The sequence below is a fragment of the Mchenga conophoros genome, linkage group LG5 (genome assembly GCF_057382185.1).
Source record: "Mchenga conophoros isolate Kocher_MC1m ecotype Shallow Benthic linkage group LG5, M_conophoros_male_GT1.1, whole genome shotgun sequence".
In the NCBI taxonomy this organism is placed as follows: Eukaryota; Metazoa; Chordata; class Actinopteri; order Cichliformes; family Cichlidae; genus Mchenga; species Mchenga conophoros.
In genome coordinates, this window is record NC_140530.1 from 22,475,333 (window position 1) to 22,500,024 (window position 24,692).

The 24,692-nt window shown below is 38.5% G+C and overlaps 1 protein-coding gene across 2 annotated transcripts; it reads left to right on the top strand.

Moving 5' to 3' along the window:
* The first annotated feature begins 242 nt into the window (after nt 1–242).
* slc6a11b (solute carrier family 6 member 11b) lies at nt 243–24,509 on the top strand. 2 transcript variants are annotated; one of them, XM_085274276.1, is made up of 15 exons: nt 243–534; nt 1,044–1,271; nt 1,858–1,992; nt 2,219–2,359; nt 2,527–2,608; nt 4,798–4,930; nt 8,643–8,777; nt 14,629–14,732; nt 15,879–16,003; nt 17,255–17,367; nt 18,157–18,294; nt 20,157–20,259; nt 20,931–21,031; nt 21,408–21,578; nt 22,150–24,509. In XM_085274276.1, exons 2-15 carry the CDS (start codon nt 1,061–1,063, stop codon nt 22,291–22,293), a joined length of 1,836 nt encoding a protein of 611 aa, XP_085130402.1. In that variant the 5' UTR covers nt 243–534; nt 1,044–1,060; the 3' UTR covers nt 22,294–24,509. The 2 variants fall into 2 exon arrangements, with proteins under 2 accessions (XP_085130402.1, XP_085130403.1); XM_085274277.1 differs by having other exon boundaries at nt 1,047–1,271.
* The last annotated feature ends 183 nt before the right edge of the window (nt 24,510–24,692 follow it).

The window sequence follows — 24,692 nt, forward strand, 5'->3', positions numbered from 1 at the left end:
CCCATTTATGGATTTACATGCGTGTGTTATCAGTGTGTTAAAGTAGTCACACGACAAACAGTATTGGAAGTGCGGTTATTTTTCAACTATAAACCGCATCCCTAAACTTACATCTCCCCAACTTTTTTCTCGTGCTTGTCCAGTCTCCCCTTATGGCCACCCTGCTCCCTGTGCCGTGGTAACGCTGATGTGAGAGCTAGACTGGTTACCAAATGGCTTTTATCCAAGTAGAGGCGCTTGAGAGTAGACCGCTCGGAGAGTGGGAGCGCAGTCGCAGGTTACCCATCGCCTGGTGCAAGATCAGCCGTTGCTCTGCCACGTCTGCGATCTTCCTTTATATAGACGCGAGACTTAACAAAATCACATCACTCAACGCGGACCCAGATTTGTTTTTCTTTTTCCTCTTTTGCCCCCTCTCGCCTCTTTTCACCCCCCTGATCAGGCTTAACCATCCCGCGCTCTGTAAAGGCAATTGTTAGTGCGCATCATCGCGGGAGCCAAAAAGGAGGTTAGACATTGTTCCATAGGAGACTGGTAAGTAGAGCCACTCCGACTTTATTTTCAGAAAGTTTCATACTTGAGCCAGAATGTTTTAACTACCACGTTTGTTGTCTTCTTGTTCGACATTTTTTTTAACTTACTGTGCTGCTATCCAGTAACTTCATTTTGAGTCATTGTGACGTTTATATGCGTTATTTTTTCTTTGCTGAAGAGGACGATAGCTTTAACACTCAGCATTTTTTATGTTTATTTATTGGGGGTTTTTTCCTAGATTTGCAGGTGGTCAAAGTGCCTTTGACCGCAATAATTAACTGGACAGCTTTCACTTGGTTGGAACCTTCGCGTATTATTCAAGTCTGCACTGGGAGATGGGCGTGGTTTTGCACAAACTGGACACTCATTCAGATGTTCCATTAAAGATGGAGGAAAAAAGAGCTGAATTCGTTTAAAGTTGTCGTTCTGTTGTCACCTTTCTTTTCTTGTCGTTTTTGTTTTGTTTTGTTTTTTTCATTTCTTTCTGCTTGTGTTTTTTTCTGTCTCAGCAGGCTGCTGGAGCGTCATGACAGCTGAGAAGAGCGGGCCTGTTATAAACGGAAAACCAGAGGATGGCAGAGACCCGGAAGGGTCAAACTCCAGCCTAGACAGTGGGGGATACAATGAGAGGGGCCAGTGGAACAACAAGATTGAATTCGTCCTGTCTGTGGCTGGAGAAATCATTGGGTTGGGCAACGTCTGGAGGTTTCCTTACCTCTGCTACAAGAATGGAGGAGGCAAGAAAGTTTCCTTTATTTAGGGGTAGTGGGATGGAAATAGAGTTGCTCTTTAAAAATATAATATAAAATTTATATATTGAAAAATAGAGATAAAAGCAACTGCCTTACACGAAGGCAGACTAAAAGAAAAAAAGATTGAGACTATGTTTTAATTTTTTCAAGTTACATAACCAATTCCTGCATAAAAGACCTACAAGTTATTTTTTGAATTCTATTTATTCTGTTGCATCATAGGAAAAGTTAGAACTTTCACTTTATGAAAATTAAACAGGCAAGTGGTTTGAGTAATTTATTATATCATCTATTATGCAGAATATTGTCAATAACAGGCAGGTTACCTCATTAGGCACCATTAGACTGCACAGTATGGCTTTGCCTCATGATCTAAAAATGTCATCCTGCAGTGTGAGTGTGACACGGTAATGAGTGCTTTCATGTGAATTTGGTTGTTTTGCCCTTTACTCTTTTTTTTCATAGATGCATTTGATGCAGGAATTTTGATCTGCTTTTCTTCCAGACGTGTTACTCTCTTGTATAGATCGCATATATTGATGTACTGTGTGTGTTTTTATTTGTCTACAAGGTGCATTCTTTGTTCCATATGTCATCTTCTTCATCTGCTGTGGTATCCCCGTGTTTTTCTTGGAGACCGCTTTGGGTCAGTTTACCAGTGAGGGAGGCATCACCTGCTGGAGGAAAGTCTGCCCACTGTTTGAGGGTGAGAAAACACACACTTGATATGTTTCTTCTAGTATGCGCTTGACTTTAACAACTGATGAGAAAGCCGATGGAAGACACATTAGTTTGGCTGATAAATGTTGCCTGTTTTATGAGTGCCTTATAACCACTGGAGCAGTGAAGGTTGCAGTCATTTATAAATCTTGCTATTACCTGCATTTTCTTTCCAATTTCCTTCTTTTATCAGCCTCACGTTTCTTTTTCAGGCATTGGCTATGCAACACAGGTGATTGAAGCTCATCTAAACATATACTACGTAGTGATCCTCGCCTGGGCCATTTTCTACCTCTTCAACTGCTTCACCACTGAGCTGCCGTGGGCTGGCTGTGGGCACTACTGGAATACAGGTAGGAGGAAATAACAGTGGAGCAAATTCTTAGAAAAACAAATACGCCTGCGAACCTGTGCGGAGGAAAGAAAACAGAAATTACCTTCTAGGTTTGATGTGCAAAGCCAACTCTACACATACACCTGCATGGTGGTTTCAACATGATAACCTATTGTGTATTTACAGAATACTGTGTTGACTATTATGGAGAAAATGCCACCAACATCACAAACCCTAATGCATCTTCTCCAGTCATTGAGTTCTGGGAGTGAGTACACTTCTATTTCTATATTTTCACATCTGCTTGCAAGTGCAAAACCTCATTATTTTAACTGAATCACCATTTGCCTTCTAACACCATCCTTTGTCAGTTCAGGCAATCTTCAACGCAACACTCTTCCCCTCCATTCTTAATGTTGCCATATGCTTCAAGCTCCAGACTCTTTTGCTGCCCCCACTAACCTTACGCCCGAAAATTAGTCAGCCCTTTTCATATTTGTGTGTCAGCAGGCCCTGGTTGGCCAGCTGTCTCCCAGCTAGAGCCATGTGTGTGGCAACAGATCAGGCCTTGTCAGTGTGTAATGCTGACCACACTTCCTGTCTCACTGCCAGTAGCTGTGTTTACACTGCTGGGTCAAATCAAACGGGCAACCTACTTAAGAATATTTTTAAAACAGCATATTTTGATCAAAACTGTTAGATTTAGATTGTGGTTAGGTTCAAATTGAGAGAGACGACCAACTTAACTGTCATAGAAAATGTCAGATCTGAGCCAGGAACATAAACCGAACCCAGGAGTAAGACATGGCCAAATAGCCAACCACCATGTTGTTGGCAAAAATAGAATCTGACCAGGCTTTGTTCAGCGTATGCCAAGAGGGACTGCTTTGTACTGTATGTACAGAATAAACAAACCTCAGGCCTCTAAAAACTGTATTTTATTTTCTTTAAAAAATGTTCTGATAAAAAAATGCTGTTATTGGTCCCTATCGTTTAAAATGCAAAGCTGAGATTACAGAAGAAGAGTTTAAAAGGACTCCTAAACTGACACGTTTTTAGTGCTTCCTAATAATTTTGAATAGAAAAAAATGCATAGCGGTACAGTATTATTCAAGGATACCTGGAGTGCTTAGCTTTGGTTTGAACTATACCGAACCTTTCAAAACTACTAGCCTCCAAAAATACTGAGTGTCACACTAACAAGAGCACGTCAGCATGAATCACCCTTGACCGATTTAAACAATTTCAACAAATCTGAGACCCCACACAACTTTATTTACACACATTAGTGTCCACATCTTGCCCTTTTGGGTGACCAAGGAGGGACAGTGGGGCTGTGTTGGACCTAGCCTGTGGCCGGCCACCAAGAACATGTCACCATGATCAATGGCTGGTCAGAGCCCCAGGGTTGAACTCGGTGGCAAAGATTTGGCAGCACCATGTAGTTCTGTGGCTTCGGCTCCCGCTTCTCATCCTTTATCAATGCTGTTGCCTGGCTGTGTTTTAACAAACAGGAAACACACTGTTGATTCCCCACCACTGATGTCATTACTGCTGATAACATGCTCTGCATCTTGCACCCACACCGTTTAGCATATTGCAATAAGTTTTAACATAAACATTATAAGGGCCATGCAATATGTACTGCTAACACTGATCTACGAGAAAATGGTGATGCTTGTATAGAATTTACCAGTTAGAGTAGCTGTAGTGTACCTGTGGTGTCAAACTGAGTACCCACAATGGTTAGGCAGTTGAGGGCAGACTAGCAGCAAAGCTAGAATTATACTGACAGTTAAGTCAATATAATTCTAGCCTTGCTTTAAAATTTCTTCATGAAAACTTCTACTTCAGAGTTGGTGGTACATACAGTGTTAGGCCAACACAGTGCCACCCACTTTGCTGATGTATGATGTATTTCCCCCAATGCTCACAGCTTTTATACTGGTTTGCTATGTTAGTTTTCCAGCAGATCCATCAGAGGGGCATCTGTACATACAAGGCCTGTGATATTCAAAAAGAGAGGACAGCAGTTTGTAAAGCAGTATTTCCCGTGTTGTCCTAACATTTTCACTGTAAATATTTATTTAATTTTTTTTTTCTTAGCAGAAATGTAGATTAAGTAGAGAAAAATCCACTGCATTGTTGCAACTATTCAAAATTTACCCAAACAATCTGAAACTGAGCATGACAGTGAAGGTAAACTTGCTACATGTAGTTGAGTTTGGAGATGCATTAGCTGAAATTTGGCATAGCCACAGCAGCAATCACTGCTGTTTTTGCTCGCTTAGTTTTAAAGGCAGAATCGGTCTCGGGGAGGTTGCAGAGGCGTTGTTTTTTTCTCCGATGCTGCTCCGTCTTCCCTGCGAAGTTTTTAGACTCCTGCTCGTATCACCCAAGAATTTGAACTCAGTCAAATTCCAAGTCTGTAACTGTGTGTTTTCTTGGTCAAATCAGACGCAGAGTACTCAAGATATCAGATGGTATCGAGCACATGGGAGGGATGCGCTGGGAGCTGGCCATGTGTCTGGCTCTGGCCTGGTTCATCTGCTACTTCTGCATCTGGAAGGGACCCAAGTCAACTGGCAAGGTGAGAACAAGGGATAAATGTTTAGTGTTCTATGTGTGCCTTAATGTGTTGGTGTGTGAATGTCTGTATTTGATAGTGCGTCTCACTATTTGAAACTGTAAATATGAAGGATTTATAGTAATACTGTGTGTAGTAATGTGTTTGGATGCTACTCTGCTTTTATACTACCTCTAGTGTTTGTAAGTTGGGGCAGTTTTAATTTTAAACAGCCCCACTGAAGCAGCCACAAGATAAAACACTTTCCCTTCTGGTCCTAAGAGAAAGCTCTCCCACAGGAAGCCAAATGAATTCCCTCCATTAAATGCGAGACAAAGAGGTGTCTACACCACCTACTTCTACCTTTCCTCCAATCACACTTGCCTTGAGTTTTCTCTGGCAGCCATGGGGAGGACAGTAAGGACTTGGCTATGGGTGCTCAGCAGCCCTTGAAAACCTTCTCATAGATTCAGTGAGCCAGAATGAGTAGAGAGATAAAGTGAGAAATAGAGAGGGAAAAAGAGAGTCAAGAGAAAAGAGGAGAGGTGTGTGAGGAAAAATTAATGGGTTCACATTCTACATGACTGGGGAAAAAACAACTAGGGGGACGATGCCTATATCTCCATGAAGTGTCTTTTGTTTGGCTGTGAAGTAAGAGGGGAGAATGCTTCTTCATGGCTGGGCTTTAGCAGCCCGTCCAAGATTGATTCCTGCATTCACTGGAGGAAAGGAGAGCATTCATGAGGAGCATGCAGAGTATATCCTCAGCCTCCGCCTCCGCTGCCTCTCTCTCTCTTCTGCTATGCAAAATTAACCACAGCTCACTCGTCGCAAGAGAGGGTCGCTTTTTTTTCCACAGACCATTGAGTTCCGACTCTGCTAAGCTGTTTGCTTTTGTTGGCCCTGTTTGCCGGCCATTCTCACATTTAAGCCCTCCTGTTAGATTTACGGCAAGGCAGGGGCAAGTTTGACCAGTAAATTTGTGGTGGCTTAAATGTTTGGTGAGCGGGAAGGAGCATGCGGAGCATCAAAAGTTCATGGAGAGATTGAATATTGTCCTTTTCATCTCCAGAGAGATGGAGAGAAAGAGGGAGAGAAGGTTCAGGATGTGTAATCGTTTTATTTTACAAATTAAAGGAGTGATCCGCTGGGAAGGAGGCACATTTTCCCACACTTTCCTTGTGGGCCACGCTAGGATTAGCAGAGCTTAAAGTGGTCAGCCTCATTAAGCTTCATGGATGCTGCTGCTGTTCGAACAGACACTTGGTTAGGATTTCATGTATTTAAGCTTTGATTCTGGTTTCAGTTTCACAGTGACTGAGTCACAGTTGCATTCGGCCACACAGAAATGAAATGAACTTCTTTGAAGTTTGATTCAGAACTTTGCTGTACCAGAACCACACACACACACAAGTTGGTTTTTAGGCCGGTATCTGTGAATTCTACATTTTGCCTCTGTAGTATGTGCGCACCCACTTATGGGCTATGAATAAAGTTGCGAGTGTGTGTCCGCTGGTGCACGTACTCATGCACTTCTGCGCGTGCGTCCAAGAGAAGCACATTTTCCCACACTGCCAGCATCACTCCCGTGGGCTTCTCCTGTTTAAGAGATGGGGCCAGAGGAGCCTTCTTTTCTTTTCACTCTCCTGGCCTGCCTCTCTTCTGTCCTGTTCTCTCCTCAATTGGACTTTGACTGAGTGCCAAAAAGCCAGGGGATGTATGTTGCCCGCCTCTGCCTTCCAAGAGACCAAAGTCTTTGTTCAGTGAGTTTCTAAGAGTCTTGAGATGTCTAGCACAGTTCTGCAAAACCCGAATAGTTCAATAATATAAGAGTGTAGGTTTGAACATTAGCAGAAGCTAGCTAGCTACTGTTTGCAAGATACTACCACATGAATGTATTCTTGCACTAAATAAAACTGCAGTTTCTTGTAGAACCCCCCCCCCCCAAAAAAAACACCTTAGATAAGCTGTGAAGCTTTAACGTTCCCAAAAACCTTCAATTTATGTGTCACAATGATTTTTTTGTTTTGTTTTGTAAAGTTTGCCCAATTAATCACTATCTAAATGGCAAATTTGTATGACAGGTTGTTTCAAATGTGTAGACACTTTGTCACAGTTACGATGAACTTGTGTTGCCCCCACATAATTCAATAATATTGATTTACTGCATTACATAATTATTTTATATAATAAAAAGAACTGACCTGAAAGTTAGCACTCTTCAGGTGCTGACGTGCATACTACTTACAGTGTTGGGAATGTTACTTTTAAAATGTATTCCACTACAGATTACAGAATACATCCCCCAAAATGTAATTTGTAATGCATTCTGTTAAGTTACTCAATGTGAGTAACGTATTCTGAATACTTTGAATTACTTAATATATTGCCATGCTTTTCCCAACTACATGAATGTACTATTGCTGTGTGATTTATTACTATTACTGAAGACTACTCGCCACTGAGCTAATATTGTTAGCTGAGGTTAGTTCATAGACTGCTTTCAGAACTGCACGTGATTATTTGCCGCTAGCAAGTTGTTAATGCTATCCATCAAGTCTAACAGCCTGCAGTCTATGAACTAACCTCAGCTGACGCCAGCTAACAATGTTAGCTCGGTGGTGAGTAGCCTTTAGTAATGGTAATAAATCACACAGCAACAGTACATCGAAGATACTGAAGTGGCACATAACCCAGGTAGCTACCACAACTGAAACAAGGTGGTTGCAGTAGGCTAACGTTAGTTTTTTAAAAAGAAATTACTTTTGGAGTCTTTTGACACTGAGAGCAGCTTGGTTGCTGGCAAACAGAGTTTGCATTGCACGATCTGATTTCGCCCATCCCTTTCTTCTTTAAATATGAAGTGGTGTTGGAAAGAAAGAAAACAAAACGTGCATTTTATACAAAATACTATATTATAGAAGCATAGCAGCATGACGGCTCACTGGTTGTTCGGTTAAACGTGTACTTGTGGCCACAGATTCTCATTGACCTCACACTGAGTGCGCTATTATGTAATTAAACAGCGGTCTAATATTTTCCACACAAGTCCTTTGTGCTTAGGACACATTGTCCTATATTCTGTTGTCTTCACCTTGATATACAACCATGAATCCTTTAGAGGGAGAGATGGGAAATTTGCAGGTTAAATACAGTGCCAAATCTAGAGAGGGTGTTTGGCATATGACTTGAGGAAAGTGGGACGTGTTAGTGTGTATGACGCAGTGTCTGAACCAGCTCTGTGGCTTCACTCCATATATGTTCATTGAGCCTTATGAGATTTTATGGCTTTTTAAAGTCAAATTTGTGAGCGTTAAAAATTGGTTGTAGCACTCACATTGCAGCACATTGTTGCTTTATGTTTGCGTGCACCAAGAAAAAACAAATTGCTCTTTTATCCCAAAGATTATTTTCCTCACTTACTTTGCCACAATTTTTCCTGTCTAGGTATTGTTGTTTAGATTGCTGTCATGTCCTCTCACCTTTAGGTCTGAGCAGTGATGTGTTATTGTTGCATAGAATACTGTCTCCCAATCTCAGTTTCTGATGCACTTCTAAAACAATGAGTCATTGAGTAGTAGCCATGTTTGTCACAGGCCAGCATTATTCAGAATGTCATTTGCAGACTTTTTGTTTTAACTGTCCTCATTTCATGTTATGTAATAATCAAATTCATTATGTTTGGACAGTAACACTGTACTCATATGCTTGCATATGCCTATGTTTATACCCACAGGTTGTGTATGTGACAGCTACCTTTCCTTATTTCATGCTGTTGATCCTGCTGATCAGGGGAGTGACGCTGCCCGGAGCATTCGATGGTATCAAGTTCTACCTCTACCCAGACATTTCACGACTCTCTGACCCTCAGGTAGGCTGTCTTTCACTAGCGACTCTGCAAAAATCTAAATTTGGAAAGCAGAAGCTGTTGTTGTTTTTAATAACTGTGCCATCTAGAGGTGTTACTGCTTAAGTTTTATACTGGTTTTTTTGTAATCTTTGCTTGCTTTTCTGGATCCAATCCAGTGACAGAGTGACATCATTTTATCACTGTCCCAAGTTTATTCTATAATTGTGTCCTTGGCAAGGCAGTATGACATTCAGATCAATGGAATCAGTCTGATTGCACTGAGTTGTTTTAGGCAGGTTAGTTATAACAGCCTGAGGACACTAAATTAATGACGGCAAAAAGGGCTATGCAGACTAAGCATATGAAGTGTTTTTACTGCAAACATAAGGAGTGTTTGCAGTTTGTTTTACACCTATTACTAGTTGTTCTCAATATTACCTCAAAAACTCTGTTTACTCTGCACAAAACAACTGCAGCAAAAACTGTTTAGATTAAATATTGCAAAAATATGCATTTAAATCTAGTGGTTTAGTGACAGTGGCATAATTTGAACTGACACTTCCTCTGGTGACGGATTAACTGAAGGTCAGGTCAGAAAACCTGATCGAAAGACTTGGCTATGGTCAAAAGATCAGTATTTGGTGCTAATAGAGGGAGTTGCTTTAACATACAATGAATTCACAGAGATACAGACACAAACAAGCACACATAAATGGAGACTCCTTGACCTTGTCTGGAAAAGGCAGACGGTTCAAGTCGCTTGGCAACAGAGGGCTAGAAAATGTCACTGGATGGTGGTCATGACAACACAAGATAGAGTTTCTTAGATAGATAGATAGATAGATAGATAGATAGATAGATAGATAGATAGATAGATAGATAGATAGATAGATAGATAGATAGATAGATAGATAGATAGATAGATAGATAGATAGATAGATAGATAGATAGATAGATAGTAAGTACACGGCTTCAGTGTGATTGTGATATGTAAACATAATGTCTTCATGCTTATAGGTAAACAGAGCTATTCCAACTTCCCAATTTGGAAACACATTACAGCATTTCAGGAAACAAAATGTGTCAATATGATGTTTTCTTTCTTGTCAGACTCCCATCCTGACAAAACACCTTTTTTACACTCTTTATAGCGACACCGGGTGTGATGTCTTGAATGTGATAACAAAGAAAGTTTGTTTCTTGGTAATTAAACTAAAGTTTCCCTCAATCTGTAACTATACACCAACAAACCAACCTGTTTCACACAACATGTTGGCGAGAAAAGGTGTTAAGAACATACAATATAATGCCATAATGATGGACTGGATGATGTAATGTAGTGTATAAACCCTATTTTTATTAATTAACAAGTTGTTTTTCCATATAATTATTATCTTGAGGGTACCGATGTATCCCATGATGAATTAAGCTCACTATATAGTACTAAAAGCAAACTATCTGATTTGATTCTTTTATTTATTTGATATACTCTCCAACTGCTGTACAGTAAGGTACAGTAAGATAGTTACATTTGTAAACTGATTAAAATAAGAGAAAGGAAAAAGTGAAACAGATAAATTGTGACAGATTAAGGGGATGAGGACAGATAAATAAAGACACATACAACAGCACAGGGAGAGCAAGAAGAGTAATAAAGAAAGCTTTTGGTTTTTTGCCAGAGGACATTACTTCTGACACCAATGTTAAACTGGCTTCCTCGGGAACAATGAGGGCTCTGTTCTGTTCAACCAGCTTTGTGAAGTGTGTGTGGCTGGGTGTTGCCTTCCACATTTCTCTTCTTTTCTTTCTTTTAGTGGTTGTCTCCCCCAATCACCCTCCACTCTGCACTATGTATCACCCCTCCTTTTTGCACTTTTGGGGCAGTACAGCTGTTGCCCTGTTTTTTCCTAGCTCCTCTCACAGGATTTAGGGTGAGGTTGCAAGTAGAGATTTATGACAGGATCTACTAGGTGTAGCTAGTGAACAGTCACCCAACTTGTTGACTCAATGATGACCTTCAGTAGCAAAAACAAAATGATGACGTAAAAGTAAAAAACCTTTAGCCAAAATATGACAGATAATTTTCACATTGCACATTCTTGGATCCTGAGCTATCCAAGAGATGAATGGTTGTTAGAAACAGGTAAAGAATACACTAAGACTGCTATTCACTAGTCAGGCATATAGTTGTGAAAATGAAAGTTTTCACAAAACTAAGCAGTCTTGTGAAAAACGAACTACACCCGATGATTCAGTAGCTTGCGAAAGTGTTGCTTCAATTCAGTTTGTGGCCATTTGTACAGGTTCTCGCTTAAGGTCCAACCGCAGCATTGCAGTCAAGCTGAAGTCTGGGCTTTGGCTGAGCTACCTTGATTCTTTACTTTCAAAGCTGCTCTAAGGTAGATTTTGCTGGAATTCTTAGGATCATTTTCCTGTTGCTGTTGAACAGTTGAACACATATTTGACTGTAGAATACTTTGGTATAGAGAGGAATACATGAATTCATAGTCAACCTAATGACTGATGACCTCAGCTGTGTTGCCATGATTTTTTTAAAGAGAAAATGCTTTCTCCTGGCGAACCTTCCAAATAAGTCATACCTATTTTAATTTTTTTTGTAATTGCACTGTCATGACCTTACACAATTAGCACACTAGTTCCTCCAGAGTCTCAGATTTAGATTTTACAGTTTCTCTGAGCACTGCACGGTTTGATCTCAGGGTGTCCACTCCTGGGAAAATTGTGGCTTTGTGTTAATAGGACTGACCACATTTTTGCTTTTATAATGGTGGTTACACTTCCTGATGATCAGTTAATCAAGTGGAATTGACTAGGAGCATCTGGCTGCTACACATACTCTTAATTCCTGTGGAAGTTATCAGGGTGTACTTTGTTTGCACTCCAAAGTCCACAGGCTTTTGTTTTGTTTTTGTTTTTTTTTGTTTTTGTTTTTTTTACTATATATCAGCTTTGGAGAAACATTTTTTAATCATTTAATAGTTCAAATTAGTTCATATTAAAAGGTAAAAAGGTTATTGCACAACAGCAGCAATATGCATGTTGGTAAAATAAAGGACTGAAATAAGTGATAACTAATAACTAATAATAACTAATTGTTATAGGTCTGTATTCTTTATGCAGTTGTGATAGATTGTGATAATACTCTGGAACGAAATTCCATTTAATAATGCCTGGCTCAGATGTAGAGGGGCACATAAAAGCTAATTTCATGTCTTAATGCCTCAGTTCAAATCTATAGATCATTCATAAGCAGAGGGAGATGTAAAGCACACCAAGAGTGGTACATTTACATTACAAGAGCACTATCTAACAGCCTATGTCATCCAGCTTTCACACAGTAGACAAGTTTCCTGGAGCCACAGTCTCAACATAACCAAACACGAGCCGGCCAAATTAGGCACAACATCAACAAGTGATTCTCTCTGAGCCTGGGCTTTCAAGGTTTCCCTGCACTGTGCGGCCATCAGCCGAGGTTGAACTAAAGGGAACATTAATGAACATTAGGAGAGAAAGGCCTGTTCTTCCACAGGAACAGTCCTGTGTTTGTGAGGTCACAGAAGTTACCGTGGTTACTCCCAGGAGGGAGCGAAGACCTTGCGTTTGTTAATTGTTTCTCAGTGGGGAAATGAGATTAGTGGCTGAATGGTGATGTGAGAGAGTTTTCAAAGAGCCATGCTGCATTAAGTTTGAATTTGCTAGCACCCCATGCTATCCTTGGGTTTCTGGGGTCCTGTGTTCCACTACAAACTAGTTTCATAATGCACATACTAAAGCTTTCTCACTGATGAATTGTACATATGTAAATATCCCCTTTAGTCAATGACCAAATACTATTTTGGATGTATTTCCCATCAGATATATATTAACATTGTCAAACTTTATTGTTTTGCATTAAAATTGCCACAAGAAAGTTGCCTTTCAGCCCAAAGATGGAAAGACTTAAACTTATTAAAATAACTGAGAGTAGGGAAACTTTCTTTCTTCACAGAATACAAAGTCAATAATAGAGTAAGCTCTCCACATTGGAATTTACTCAGATTTTTACTTGATTAAAGACCAAAACTCCCTCCTACCTAAATGACAAAAAACTTTGGTGACAGAAAACGTGAGATTATTGTTTTACGTTTATCATTACAGTAAGTTTGGGAAACTAAAACTGTAGTTAAGAGAAATACTGGCTACTTTGCAAGAAACATACTTTGGGTACTGTATGCAAATTTCCTAGACTTTCTGAGGTGATGATGGTCAATGATCAAGCTCTCAGTTTCTACTAAGCTTGCCAGGTAACATAAATGAGCCTTTGTATTGGTGCTTATAAAAACAACAGAGTTGGACAACATGGAGGTTTAATTAAGAGTGGGTTCATCCAGAATCAAGTAAGAGTGGCTGTCAACTTTGAACTAAGGGATCATTTCAGCCTGTGCACAAAAAAACAAAATTGTCAATGATGTTTTCACCCTATTTTCATCCTATCATGCTGATATTTGATAAATAAGAACTTTTGCCCGAGGCACATTAAAGGGCAAGCCAAAAGTTCAAAGTTCATTTGCATTCATGTATATATATATATATATATATATATACAGAATAGGCTCTGTGTCTTCAGACAAGTCCCAAAGTACTCTTTTAAACATATTGGCAACCATTGTTGACAGCCTTTTGTTGCATCCAGATGTAGCATGACAGCTTGTTTTTTTAAGAGTCTGACCTCTTCACTAGGACATACCTCAGCTGAACAAATGGCCTTGCATCCTCTGGTTCAGATCCAATAATTGTTTGAGGTATTAAGTTATGTTTCTTCCAAGGACCCTTTTGTCCATGTGTCATTAGCCGATTTCTTGCACAACATGTACAGATACAGACAAAAAGACACATGATTGCCCCATTGCACAGCATTGTGCCACAGCACATTATTTGGAAATTAATCATCTAGGCATTTCATTAAAATCCTCAACATGCACAAGCTACTGAATCCATTGTCCTCTATGAGATTTTTTTAGGCTGGTTATTGCTTCAGGTGCTGGAGGAAATCTAAGCAGATCACAAAGGTTAATTGAGTTCACTCTTTTGGGACGTCTGCAAAATTGTCCCGATTGTTTTGTGTTAGATAGTTGCTGACATGTTGCCTACTTGAACCAAAGTGACTGACTAACCACCTCACCACCATACAACTGGTACTTACCAGTAGTTATCTGGCTCTAATGCCAAATGAGTGGTCTGGTGGGGTTTTTTTTAGCCACTTTGTCTTTTTTAGGTTTTAAATTCTGTCAAGATCTGTTTCAATTAGAGAGATTAAATAATATTCATTGCTTAATTTAAGCTTCTATTACCCTCCCTACCTCAAATCCCTCCAAACTGTATAAAGTAGTGAACTTAATTTAAATAATGAGCCTCTGAAAAAAGTTTAGAGCTACTTTTAGGATTTTAATTCATAATTCATGCTGCTTCCCTGTCTGTCTGAAGGGAAAGACTCCATTTGAGCTGAGCCATAATTTCATTACAAAGGATTAAAAAAAGGTGAATGAAGGGCAACAAAAGAGATGTAAAGTTTCATTAGAGAAGATAAATGACCCCTAGGTATATCATGGTGATCTCATTTAAATGGGAAAGCATACACAATTCAATTTAATTTGTTTTTTTAAATTAATTTTTACAAATCACAAAGATTGGAAAGGATCACAAAGGATGATGATGATGTTTGGTTTGTGGATATTTAGTGGCAAATGAGCGTCCTTAGAAAAGCCGAGTTTACTGACTTGGATAATTTTTGTCAACACCTTAGAAACACTTTATGTTGTTTTGTTCTTTGATCTTGTCTGTTTCTACACATACTGTATATTTTGGTACTTAGGTATGGGTGGATGCAGGAACACAAATCTTCTTCTCCTATGCCATCTGTTTGGGCTGTCTTACTGCGCTGGGAAGTTATAATGCCTACAACAATAACTGCTACAGGTAAGAATGTAAATTCCAGTTGATGGATGTCTGTCTATAAATAAAACTAACAGTAGAAAACAATTAGCCACTATCATGCAGTAGGATTATAAACACATTACAAATTAAGAAGGATGTGAGACACAGGGATAAAGTGGACAATATCCCTTTGGCCTTTGCTACTGCACACGTGTTAAGTTACATCACTTTGTCTCAACTGTGCTCCGTGCAAACTGGTCTGAAAATCAGTGGCAGCTCTATTACATGACCAAACTCTGTTCAAAGACACTCAGAAATGCTAGAGTGCTTAATTTTCTTTGAGATATTTCCTAGTACAGCTGAAGCCAACAGGTCAGTGTGGTAGATAAATCCCACCTCTCATTTCTTTATAGTTTGCTTCCATGGAGCCAGACTTTCTTGTCATTTTTTAAATGGTTTTGAGCCATCATTTTGCAGTCTGTCTGAGGGTCTGGTAGTTGTTTTCTTTTGACATTGGCTGCTTTTTCAGTCGTGCCCGTCAGAAATAGGAGATAATCCAGCAGAGACCTGACACAGAACTGATGGCATGAATGGAGCAAACTAGCTCAGATGTTAATCAATTATGCAATACCATCTGGAAAATACAACACAGGAAAAGCATACATAGATAGATTTACATCACCAGTCATGGATTGGCCTCCCCTGAGCCCAGACCTCAACATTACTGAAGGCAGCTGACACCAAATGTCCTTCAAGAAGCCTGAGGAACTGTTTCCTGAAGCCTACTTAAAGAAATTACAAGAAGGCTTGACTAACAGAGGTATCTGTGTTGAAGAGTAAAGGTGGTCATCCCAAATATTGGGAGTTTCATGCAGTCTTTAGCTATTCTACACTTTTCTAGCAAGTCTCTTGATTTCATATTGGAGATGCTGACAGAAAAAACACACACAAACAGCACTGAAATGTACCTCCATCTTGATTTTCCAAAATGGTTAATATATAAGAAGAAAGCCCCATGGGTAAGCGGCGAATGGTAAGAATTTATGCATTAGTAAATTATGTATCATTTTAGTATGTCTTTATTACGCAACATGTTTCTGTTCTGTCTGTGCTGCTTCTAGTGTCAGCTGCAATAACAACTCTTCCAATAAGTGTGATCTCTAACTCTCTTTCTGTCTTGGTACTCAGGGATTGCATCATGCTGTGTTGTCTGAACAGCGGCACCAGCTTTGTGGCAGGTTTTGCCATCTTCTCTGTGCTGGGATTTATGGCCTACGAACAAAATGTTCCCATCGAAGCTGTTGCAGAATCTGGTGAGAGAACAACACACAATATAATGACATGTTTCTGAAAAGTACCAACTTTCAAAACCGTAATGAAATCATGTGCTCGATCTACAGCAGCTACTGCAGATTAAAAAAACAGAAACAAAACCTGAGCATTTGTGCTCTCATCCATCATATTGTGCTAAAATGAGTAAACACTCGCAGTTATATAACCGCACACTCTTTACCTAGGCTCTTAGATCACCGCATTATGATTTATTCAAGTCAGTATGAAAGATTTAGTGAAAGAGACAGAGCGAGAAATTTAAAATGTTTGTTAGAGCACAGTAAGGACAGGGCATAATGCTTCAGATAATGTATTTCTCTGGGACAGTCACCAAATGTGGGTGCTAAATAAAGCAATAGCATGCCAGCTCTTCTGTTCAAGCAGTTAGCCTCACAGTGGATCAGATAATCCCAAGATTAGTCACCTGCAAACTTTGTGTTGTAGATTGAATTTAAAAAAGATAATGTGACATTTCACACAAAGCGCTTCAAATAATCCATTGGGAGAAAATATGAAACACATTTTAAATTTCATTTATTTATGCATATTCAAAAATGTCATGTCAACTTTGGCAACATTTGGCACTGTTGGGTTCTCCTCATCTGATTGGAAAGGAAGTCTCTAACAAATTTCCACATGTGGGACTAATAAAGGTTATCTTATCTTATCTTATCTTATGAACTTGTGCAGTGGCATCTGCAGGAGACCTCTTGAGGCCACTTAAGGAAAGTCGGATGCTCGTCCTAAATTCACTTTAATTTTGACTAGACTGTCTGGCATCCTGAAATGTTCTCTGCAGAAGGCTTCTGATGGCTGAGTTTAAGTCACTTCCTTGAACCCAAACAAGACTTGGCCAGTTCCAAACTTACATGTGGTTTGCTGAGTGATCTCTGTGACCTCTATAATATTTTCCGCTACAAGCAGGATCACCTTTCTACAATGGCTGCTCTGCGTCAGCTAGATGCAAGACTAAAATCAAAGCAGTGTCTGATTTGTAACAACAATAACAACAAGAATCAGCCCAGTTCACATAATGCATGCTACCATTAGGTCTCATTTTTGAGGATTTTTGAGAACTATATAATTTTGCAGAATCCTAAAAAGTGAAGTTTAATTTATTCTTTGTAGACCAAGCAGTCTTTGTTTTGCTGTTAGAATTTTGTACTTGTTCTATCAGATACACTGCCAGCAGTCCTGTAATTGAGAATCTGTATTCTTATATTTTCATTCAGGTCCTGGTCTTGCATTCATTGCATATCCCAAAGCTGTTACTATGATGCCTCTGTCTCCACTCTGGGCTTGTCTGTTCTTTATGATGCTAATCTTCCTTGGCCTGGACAGTCAGGTGAGTACTGCTGTTGTGAATATATCCTGGGAATGCTGACTCTTAAGCTTGTGACAAAGTTGAAGGTTTGCTGAGACCTACGGCTTGGCAGACAACACATGAAGCTTATTTCCTCTAGTGTGATAGCATGATAATCTAGACATAGTAAGAGGGTGAACAACCCTGCTAATCCTGTGAGAATGCCAATATGTGGTCATGAAACACTGTATCTAATGAGTACAAGCTGACATAGTGAAAATCGAGAAAATGAGGGAACGCGTTCAGTTCAACAGTCACAATTTGTATCCTTGCCACATACAATTAGAGTTCTATGTGCCTCTACAAATTTTTAATATTTGTGAAGAAATCATATATGCATGACATGGATTACATGCTCTATTGATTTCAGTTTTATATTGTTGTTTAAATTTTTTGTTTTAAAGTTTTTGGTTACATTTGGGTCGCAGAAGGTTTCTGGCAGGAAACATGTATTTCCAAAGTTGAATAAACGAAGGTAAAATGTTAGCACTTGCACAATATGTCAATGAAACGTTGGCAAATCTTAATTGTGAGCAAAAACGAGGTCTGGCGATTTTTTCCCCCTCTGTGCAACTTTTTGGTTCCAGTGTTACTTCCAGGTATAAACATTTCTGGTTTCACCACAGATGCATATACTGAGAGGAACATCCTGCTCAAAGAGTTTTCAGTTTATGTTGATGTATAATATAATGATGATATAATGACCTTATGGTCTTTTTTCTCATCAAAGTGTCTATCCTGTAAATTTCAGTTTTATTTTTTGTATCTAAGTTTGTATGTGTGGAGAGCTTGGTGACAGCTGTGGTGGACATGTACCCAGACACCTTCCGGAGAGGCTATCGCAGAGAACTACTGATCCTAGGCATGTCTATAGTTTCGTTTTTCATAGGACTCATCATGTGTATGGAGGTAAGATAGCTATAGCTTGTCAGTTAAATGTCCCATAAGTTAAATGCCTGTATAATATTTACCCCCACCTGCCCATCCATCCATCCATCCATCCATCCATCCATCCCTTACATGAAATCCAATCAGATACACTGTAGATAATAGAAACCTTTTCCTGTTATTTTAATTGTTTTTAATTGTGCCCTGATCTCTTTTATTGATAACCCTTACACACCATTAGATAACCATTACAAACCTATACATATGGACATTTGACAGCAGTAATTTAGACCTGAAGATCTGTTTCAAAAACCTCTTTCAGCCACTAAAAGCATTTCACATTTCTGTCTGCACTGAACTCCATCCATCTCCACTATGAATGTACAGTACCATTCTTTAGTGTTCCATAATGGAGATGGCACAGGGGATGAAACTTGATAAAATATGGAAGTATAGCACTTTCTCTCTCAGTCTTTTGTCTTAGAGCTTTCAGTTGATTGACCTCTGTTTTTACTGCCTATTCCTTCCTATTACCACTATGTATAAGTTTTATCACTTTTTAATCAACTTCCACCTATAATGGGACTCAAGAAGCTTTATTCAAAAGCTGACAAAAAAGTATGTTGAATAAAATGTCTCAGAGTAGGATTAAACACAGTTTAAATGCTCTTCTGGGAGTGTGGTGCAATACTAAGATATTTTGAGACGATTCTTAGCTTAGCTTTACTAGCACAGTAAAGCTGTGATGTAACCTTCTGTAAGATTCATGTGAGATTTTATTTATGACGCTTTTAGTGGAAGAGCTGATAACTTGTCTTGAGTGCAGGGGAAGGTAAAATGCAAGACTACCTTTTGAGATGAAATGTGAAGATGTGAGAGAAATACAAACTAAGAAGAGCTGTAAGGCAGGATGAAAAGAAAAAGATTAATGGATGTAGTGAAGAATTGTTGATATATATAAAATGTTCAAGGTGAAAGTCTAGACCTCAATCACATCTAAATCATTTAATTTAAATCCACTGTGCTAGTCTACAGAGGCATAATTACAAAAAACGTGTCACTGTTCAAAAACATAAATATCAAATTTATGTCCTTATTTTTATTGACCAAAAACTTAATGTATCAGTGGCAAAAAATATATAAAAGATTTTGTTTAGTAAAAGAAATAACATAAAACCAGGCAGGAAATAATAATTCATTAGTTTTAATGTTTTATTTTTAGTGTTACATAATGGTCGGTGGTGTATTACCTTATATCTTACCCCTGACAAATACTCCAATGCATTGTAATGTAAAAATAAACCCAACCTAAAACAAAAAGAACAAAACAATGAAACTAATATGATCTTAACAGCAATTAAACATGTTTAAGCAGTTACGGCTAAATTGAAACCAACAAACACATTTTGGCAACTAAAATGAACCTGAACACAACTATGGTGACCAATGAAGCCCAGTGGTCATCTTTAAAGCTTTTTAGCACAAATTCACAAACAATTGACTCAGTGCAAGTTTGGCCATCAGAGCATGAACGGGAGGCTCCATGCAGTCATCCCTGACACACTATACTACAATGCACCAAATATACTGTAAATGCATCCTTCAGTCAGACTCAAACCAGATTTGAAAAAAAGCATTATAGCTGGTGTCTGTCAGTGGCTCTAATATAAAATATTTATTGTTGTGTAGAATTATTTAATTTTGGGACAAATCCTTATGAAAATACCAGTGTGGGATGTTTGCAAGTTTATTTTGTTTGCTACTGAGGTCTTGCCATTAACCATAATCATGCACTCATCGTTAACTTTATACTTGATTTTGTTCAACTGAGTCTGACATGTAGGGGCTTTGACAGGAAACTGACACTTGTCTTGTCTTGTCAGGGAGGGATGTACGTCTTCCAGCTGTTTGATGCGTATGCTGCCAGCGGGATGTGTCTGCTGTTCGTAGCCATATTTGAGTCCATATGCATCGGCTGGGTGTATGGTAAGATAAGAGTTTTGACCTATACACCTTGAAATATCAAAGCAGTGTTTTCAGTTTTTCACTTCACTTCCCCCTCTTGTCGCTTGAGATTACAGTCATTTGTCTTTTGTCAGCTGGGCAATTGCCACAGATTGCAGCACTGCAAAAGCCATCATGTTTTTAACACTCTGCAATAATATTTCTTCTCTGCCCTCTGCTGGAGATTGGTCTCAAACACATGCAGCATTCTCTTAATTTTGCACCAATCGTTTTACTGATGCATAATAATAAAAGTAATCCTAAAGCAGTGGCTTTCTGTGCTTTTTTAAATAAAACATAAGGTTGTTTTCTGTCTACTTGACTCAAATATTATGCATACATGTATATTTGATAAAATATACATAAGCAATATACATGTTTTTCCCCCTGCGTTTAGATGTCAATACAATTATGTTACTGTAAGTCTAATTTAAACTGACAAACTGACAACAACTTACAAAGACAGATCTATTATAAGCACAATAAATCAGATATGAAGCAAAACAAATTGATCTCGGCTTTCTTGATAGAAAGTTTCAGACTAGATTTCGTCCACCTTGTTAAGAGAGTCACAAACTGTCTTTAAAGATTAACCACATCATTATTTTTATGAAACACACAGAAACTGTCACTGAATCATACTTTTTTTTCAGGTAGTGACAGATTCTACCTTAATATTGAAGACATGATTGGGTACAAACCAGTCTTCTTCATCAAATGGTGCTGGATGATCCTGACCCCGGGCATCTGTGCTGTGAGTGGCATAATTTCAAGAGCTGTAGTAGCACAAACAGCGTATCATGTTAAAAAAAATTATAAATTAAAAAAAAACGAAAAACAAAATTCTGAAGATACATATGGATGGCTCTGGAGTTTTATACTGAATCAACATGGATCATCATATATTTTTATCACATGTGCGAATAATGAGTTCGTATTGTGTAGCTGCCGTGCTGTGTCACCCGGAAATGTTGATTTTCATATTCTTAAACTCCTAACTTTGAATAATACATTTGCACAGCAATCCACAAAGATACAGTACTGCAACTTTAATTTATTTATTAAAGCCGTTTCTTTATGTCATATTCTAAATTGAAACATTTGCAAACTGAATTTTGTTTTTGCCACAGGGAATTTTCTTGTTTTTCTTGATTAAATACAAACCACTGAAGTACAACAATGTTTACGTCTACCCTGACTGGGGCTATGGTATTGGCTGGTTCATGGCCATGTCCTCAATGGTCTGCATCCCTCTGGGTATTATCTGGATGATTTGGAAGACTCCTGGCACCTTCTCTGAGGTAAAACATGCATATGGTACACATGCAAATGGAAATACTGAAATCAAATTTACCAGCCTCATATAGAGCTAATCTTGCAGCAGAGAGATATGAAAGTCATAAGATACCGTATATATAATACTTACTGATAATAATAATAATAATAATACTGATTTCTATATATAATTATTATAGAAATCATACAAATATGTGTATCAAAGATAAGAAAGCTATACACAGGTTAGAGCATGTATGATGATCCTGTTCAAAAGTTTATGCTTCTTCAACAAGTCATGATTCTTTACTTGAGGTCTCATGGAGGCAAAATAAAGAGAGACAAACATAAGACAGTTAGGTTGTTTCCTACTAGAATAGTGAAACTTCACCAAACTGAAGGATCATCTACCCAAATCTCTTACAAATAGCTTACAAATATTACACTCATTTGAATATATAAAATGATTTTAACAGTTTTAAACGTACAGTATTGCATTTAGGGCCAAGTGGTGCTGATGCTGTGTTACTGTGTCACCTTCCAGAGATTGAAATATATTCTCTTATCTTTCCTCTTTGTGTCTTTGGCTCTGTGCAGAGAATAAAGAAGCTAACCACCCCCAGCCCAGACCTGAAAATGAGAGGGAAACTTGCTGCCACGAGTCCTTACGCTGCCAACGATGCAAAACTTAAGGCCGATGGGAAAATATCCACCATCTCAGAGAAGGAAACGCATTTTTAACTGACCGCTTGACTGACCAACCAAGCTGCCTGTTGTCTATATAAAATGTCCATGAAACAAAAACAGCATTATCAGCCACTACTCAAAACAGGAAATGAAACAAATGACTCAGAGTGTTATTTTTGTTTTGTAAAAAAAAATGTAAGAAAAAAGGAAAAGCTATCGTGTTATTATGTAGTCGGTTTTGCACAAACTTTAAATAACACGTTTGATGTTCTTAATTAACATTGTGATGAAAGCAGCTTTTTTCTTAACCAATAATATTTTAAAATCAGTTTAATGACATTATATGGATACAACCTGTCCTGGTACCTTGTCAATAATGATCACGATAGTGTCTGTGCCTTTAGAACGATACCCGTGTGTTGTGTTGTACAAGGCTTTCACTGTACATTTATTGGCAAAGAGCTGTGCCACCCTATTAGGTACTAGGTACCCAAATGTGACTTTTTAAGATGTAGCAGTTTGGGGACCATATTAAGTAGTTTTGCTTGTTAAGAAAGAATATTTCAGTGGTGTCTATGTACTGAGGCCGTAGGGGGGCATCAGTTACCCTTCCTTGTAAAACTACACATCAAGAGTTTTGCCACAGAAATCTCACATGTTATCAGTGACAGCTGTGACTTTGAGGCCTGCACACCATTTCTGATCGTCGAGCTGTTCTTATTTACTTGAATTTATTGTTGTTGCAAAAAAAGACTAGCGAAAACTCTGCTTATTGGAATAATGTGAAGGAATTATTAGGTTATTGATTATCATGTTAGCACAAATCAAGTCATTTAGGGTTTTGCAGATTTCTGTGGTAAAACTAAATATCCCTGATTAGATTCAAAAACAATAAACCAATATAAAATATGCCTGGGTTTAAACATTAAAATCACCATTGGTTATAGTTTCATTTTCTAGCGTGAGCTACAGATCTGCACCAGGCCACAAATAGATGTGTGTTTATGTGACTCGCAGGCTGAGTCTAAAAACACACCTCTCTCTCTCTCCTCTAGCCGCCCTCCTATAAGTCACGGATATCTGTCATTTCACAGTAATTATACTGAGCATAACACAGAGTGACAGATAGATGTGCTTCCAACCCTGCATTTTTATTTCCCGCTCTGCCTGTAGAGGCCCATCAGATGAGCATTTCAAACCTCATCTGTCTTCTATTCTGATTCTTTTTATTCTTCCCTCTTGTCAGTTTTCTTGTGTTTTGTTGCTTTCACCTCTTCTGACTCTTTTTCTGCTTGTCCACTTCTTTCCCATTTTTTTTTACTTCTTTAGCTCTTCATCGCATGACGTTCTTGAAACTGTGATGCTTTTTATGTCATCTCACTTTCATGCTTTGGCAATGCTCTTCCTATCGCTGTATTTTTTTGGAAACACTTCTTCTGACACAAACCTCATTAAGAAATATACAGCTTTTTAATTTTGCTGTCTGAGCCACTGCAGGTGTGAAAGCACAATCTGACCCCTGTCATCGATGCAAATGCGTTCGGGGTCAATGAGCTGGTCTCATTATTCAGACCAATTTCTGTCCAGTACAAGATCATCCTGTCAGCACTCAAATGACTACAAGTAATCTTTCTACCCTTCCTTACTTTGTCCAACTCTTTCACTTCCCTTTTTTTCTTTCCTGTGTCCTTGTTTCCTGATGAAAATGCAATGAGAGGAGAGCATCTGAGGGAATGAAAAATTCTCTTATAGTTTTTTCAGGAGGAGGCAAAGAAAGCAGGGGAAGAAATAAGAATTTGATGAGCTGAGGAAGTGTGAGACAGAGTACGTTACGAGGGAAATTGGGGAAGTGTGTAGTGACTGAAGCTCCTCCTGTCTAAGCTGTGAAGTCCTTTTAAAGATGTGATTGGTCCCTCCGGTGTGGTTGCGTTCTAAAATGTCCACCTCCTCACTGATATTGTGCAAATTAATAGTTATGTGCATCAGAAAAGATAGCCTGCTGTTTAACACTGATCACTTTAATTGTATATTTTTTACATCTATTTCTAAAAAAAATTGTGGTCTATTTCCTGAGATGAAAGAATTGATGTAATATTAAAGAATGTGTCCTTTGTTTTGACTTTTGAAATGTTCAAAAGGTCTTGTTATAGAAATATAATGAAAGGTGTTTTACTGTTCTGTACTGTTCTACAAACATTTTGGTATTCACAGGACACACAAACTGTCTGCTTACTCATTTTTAAGAATAAATATTATGACGGAAAGCGAAACACAGAGTTTGGTCTTTATCTAATATCATCTCACTAAACAAAGAACTTCCTTCTGACATTTTCTTAAAGTCATGCAAATGGATTTCACTGCCTCTGTCTGTGATGAATAGTTTATAAATGAAATGATAGGATCTGATAAGATGACATTTTCCAAAATCCAAAAAAGTGACAGGATCACTGCGT

Bases quoted from the DNA above. Each gene is read 5' to 3' on its own strand.
- slc6a11b (XM_085274276.1), top strand. From the start codon at position 1,061: ATGACAGCTGAGAAGAGCGGGCCTGTTATAAACGGAAAACCAGAGGAT. The intron at 1,272-1,857 runs GCAAGAAAGTTT...TTTGTCTACAAG, and splicing joins CTGCTACAAGAATGGAGGAG to GTGCATTCTTTGTTCCATAT. The intron at 14,733-15,878 runs GTAAGAATGTAA...CTTGGTACTCAG, and splicing joins TACAACAATAACTGCTACAG to GGATTGCATCATGCTGTGTT.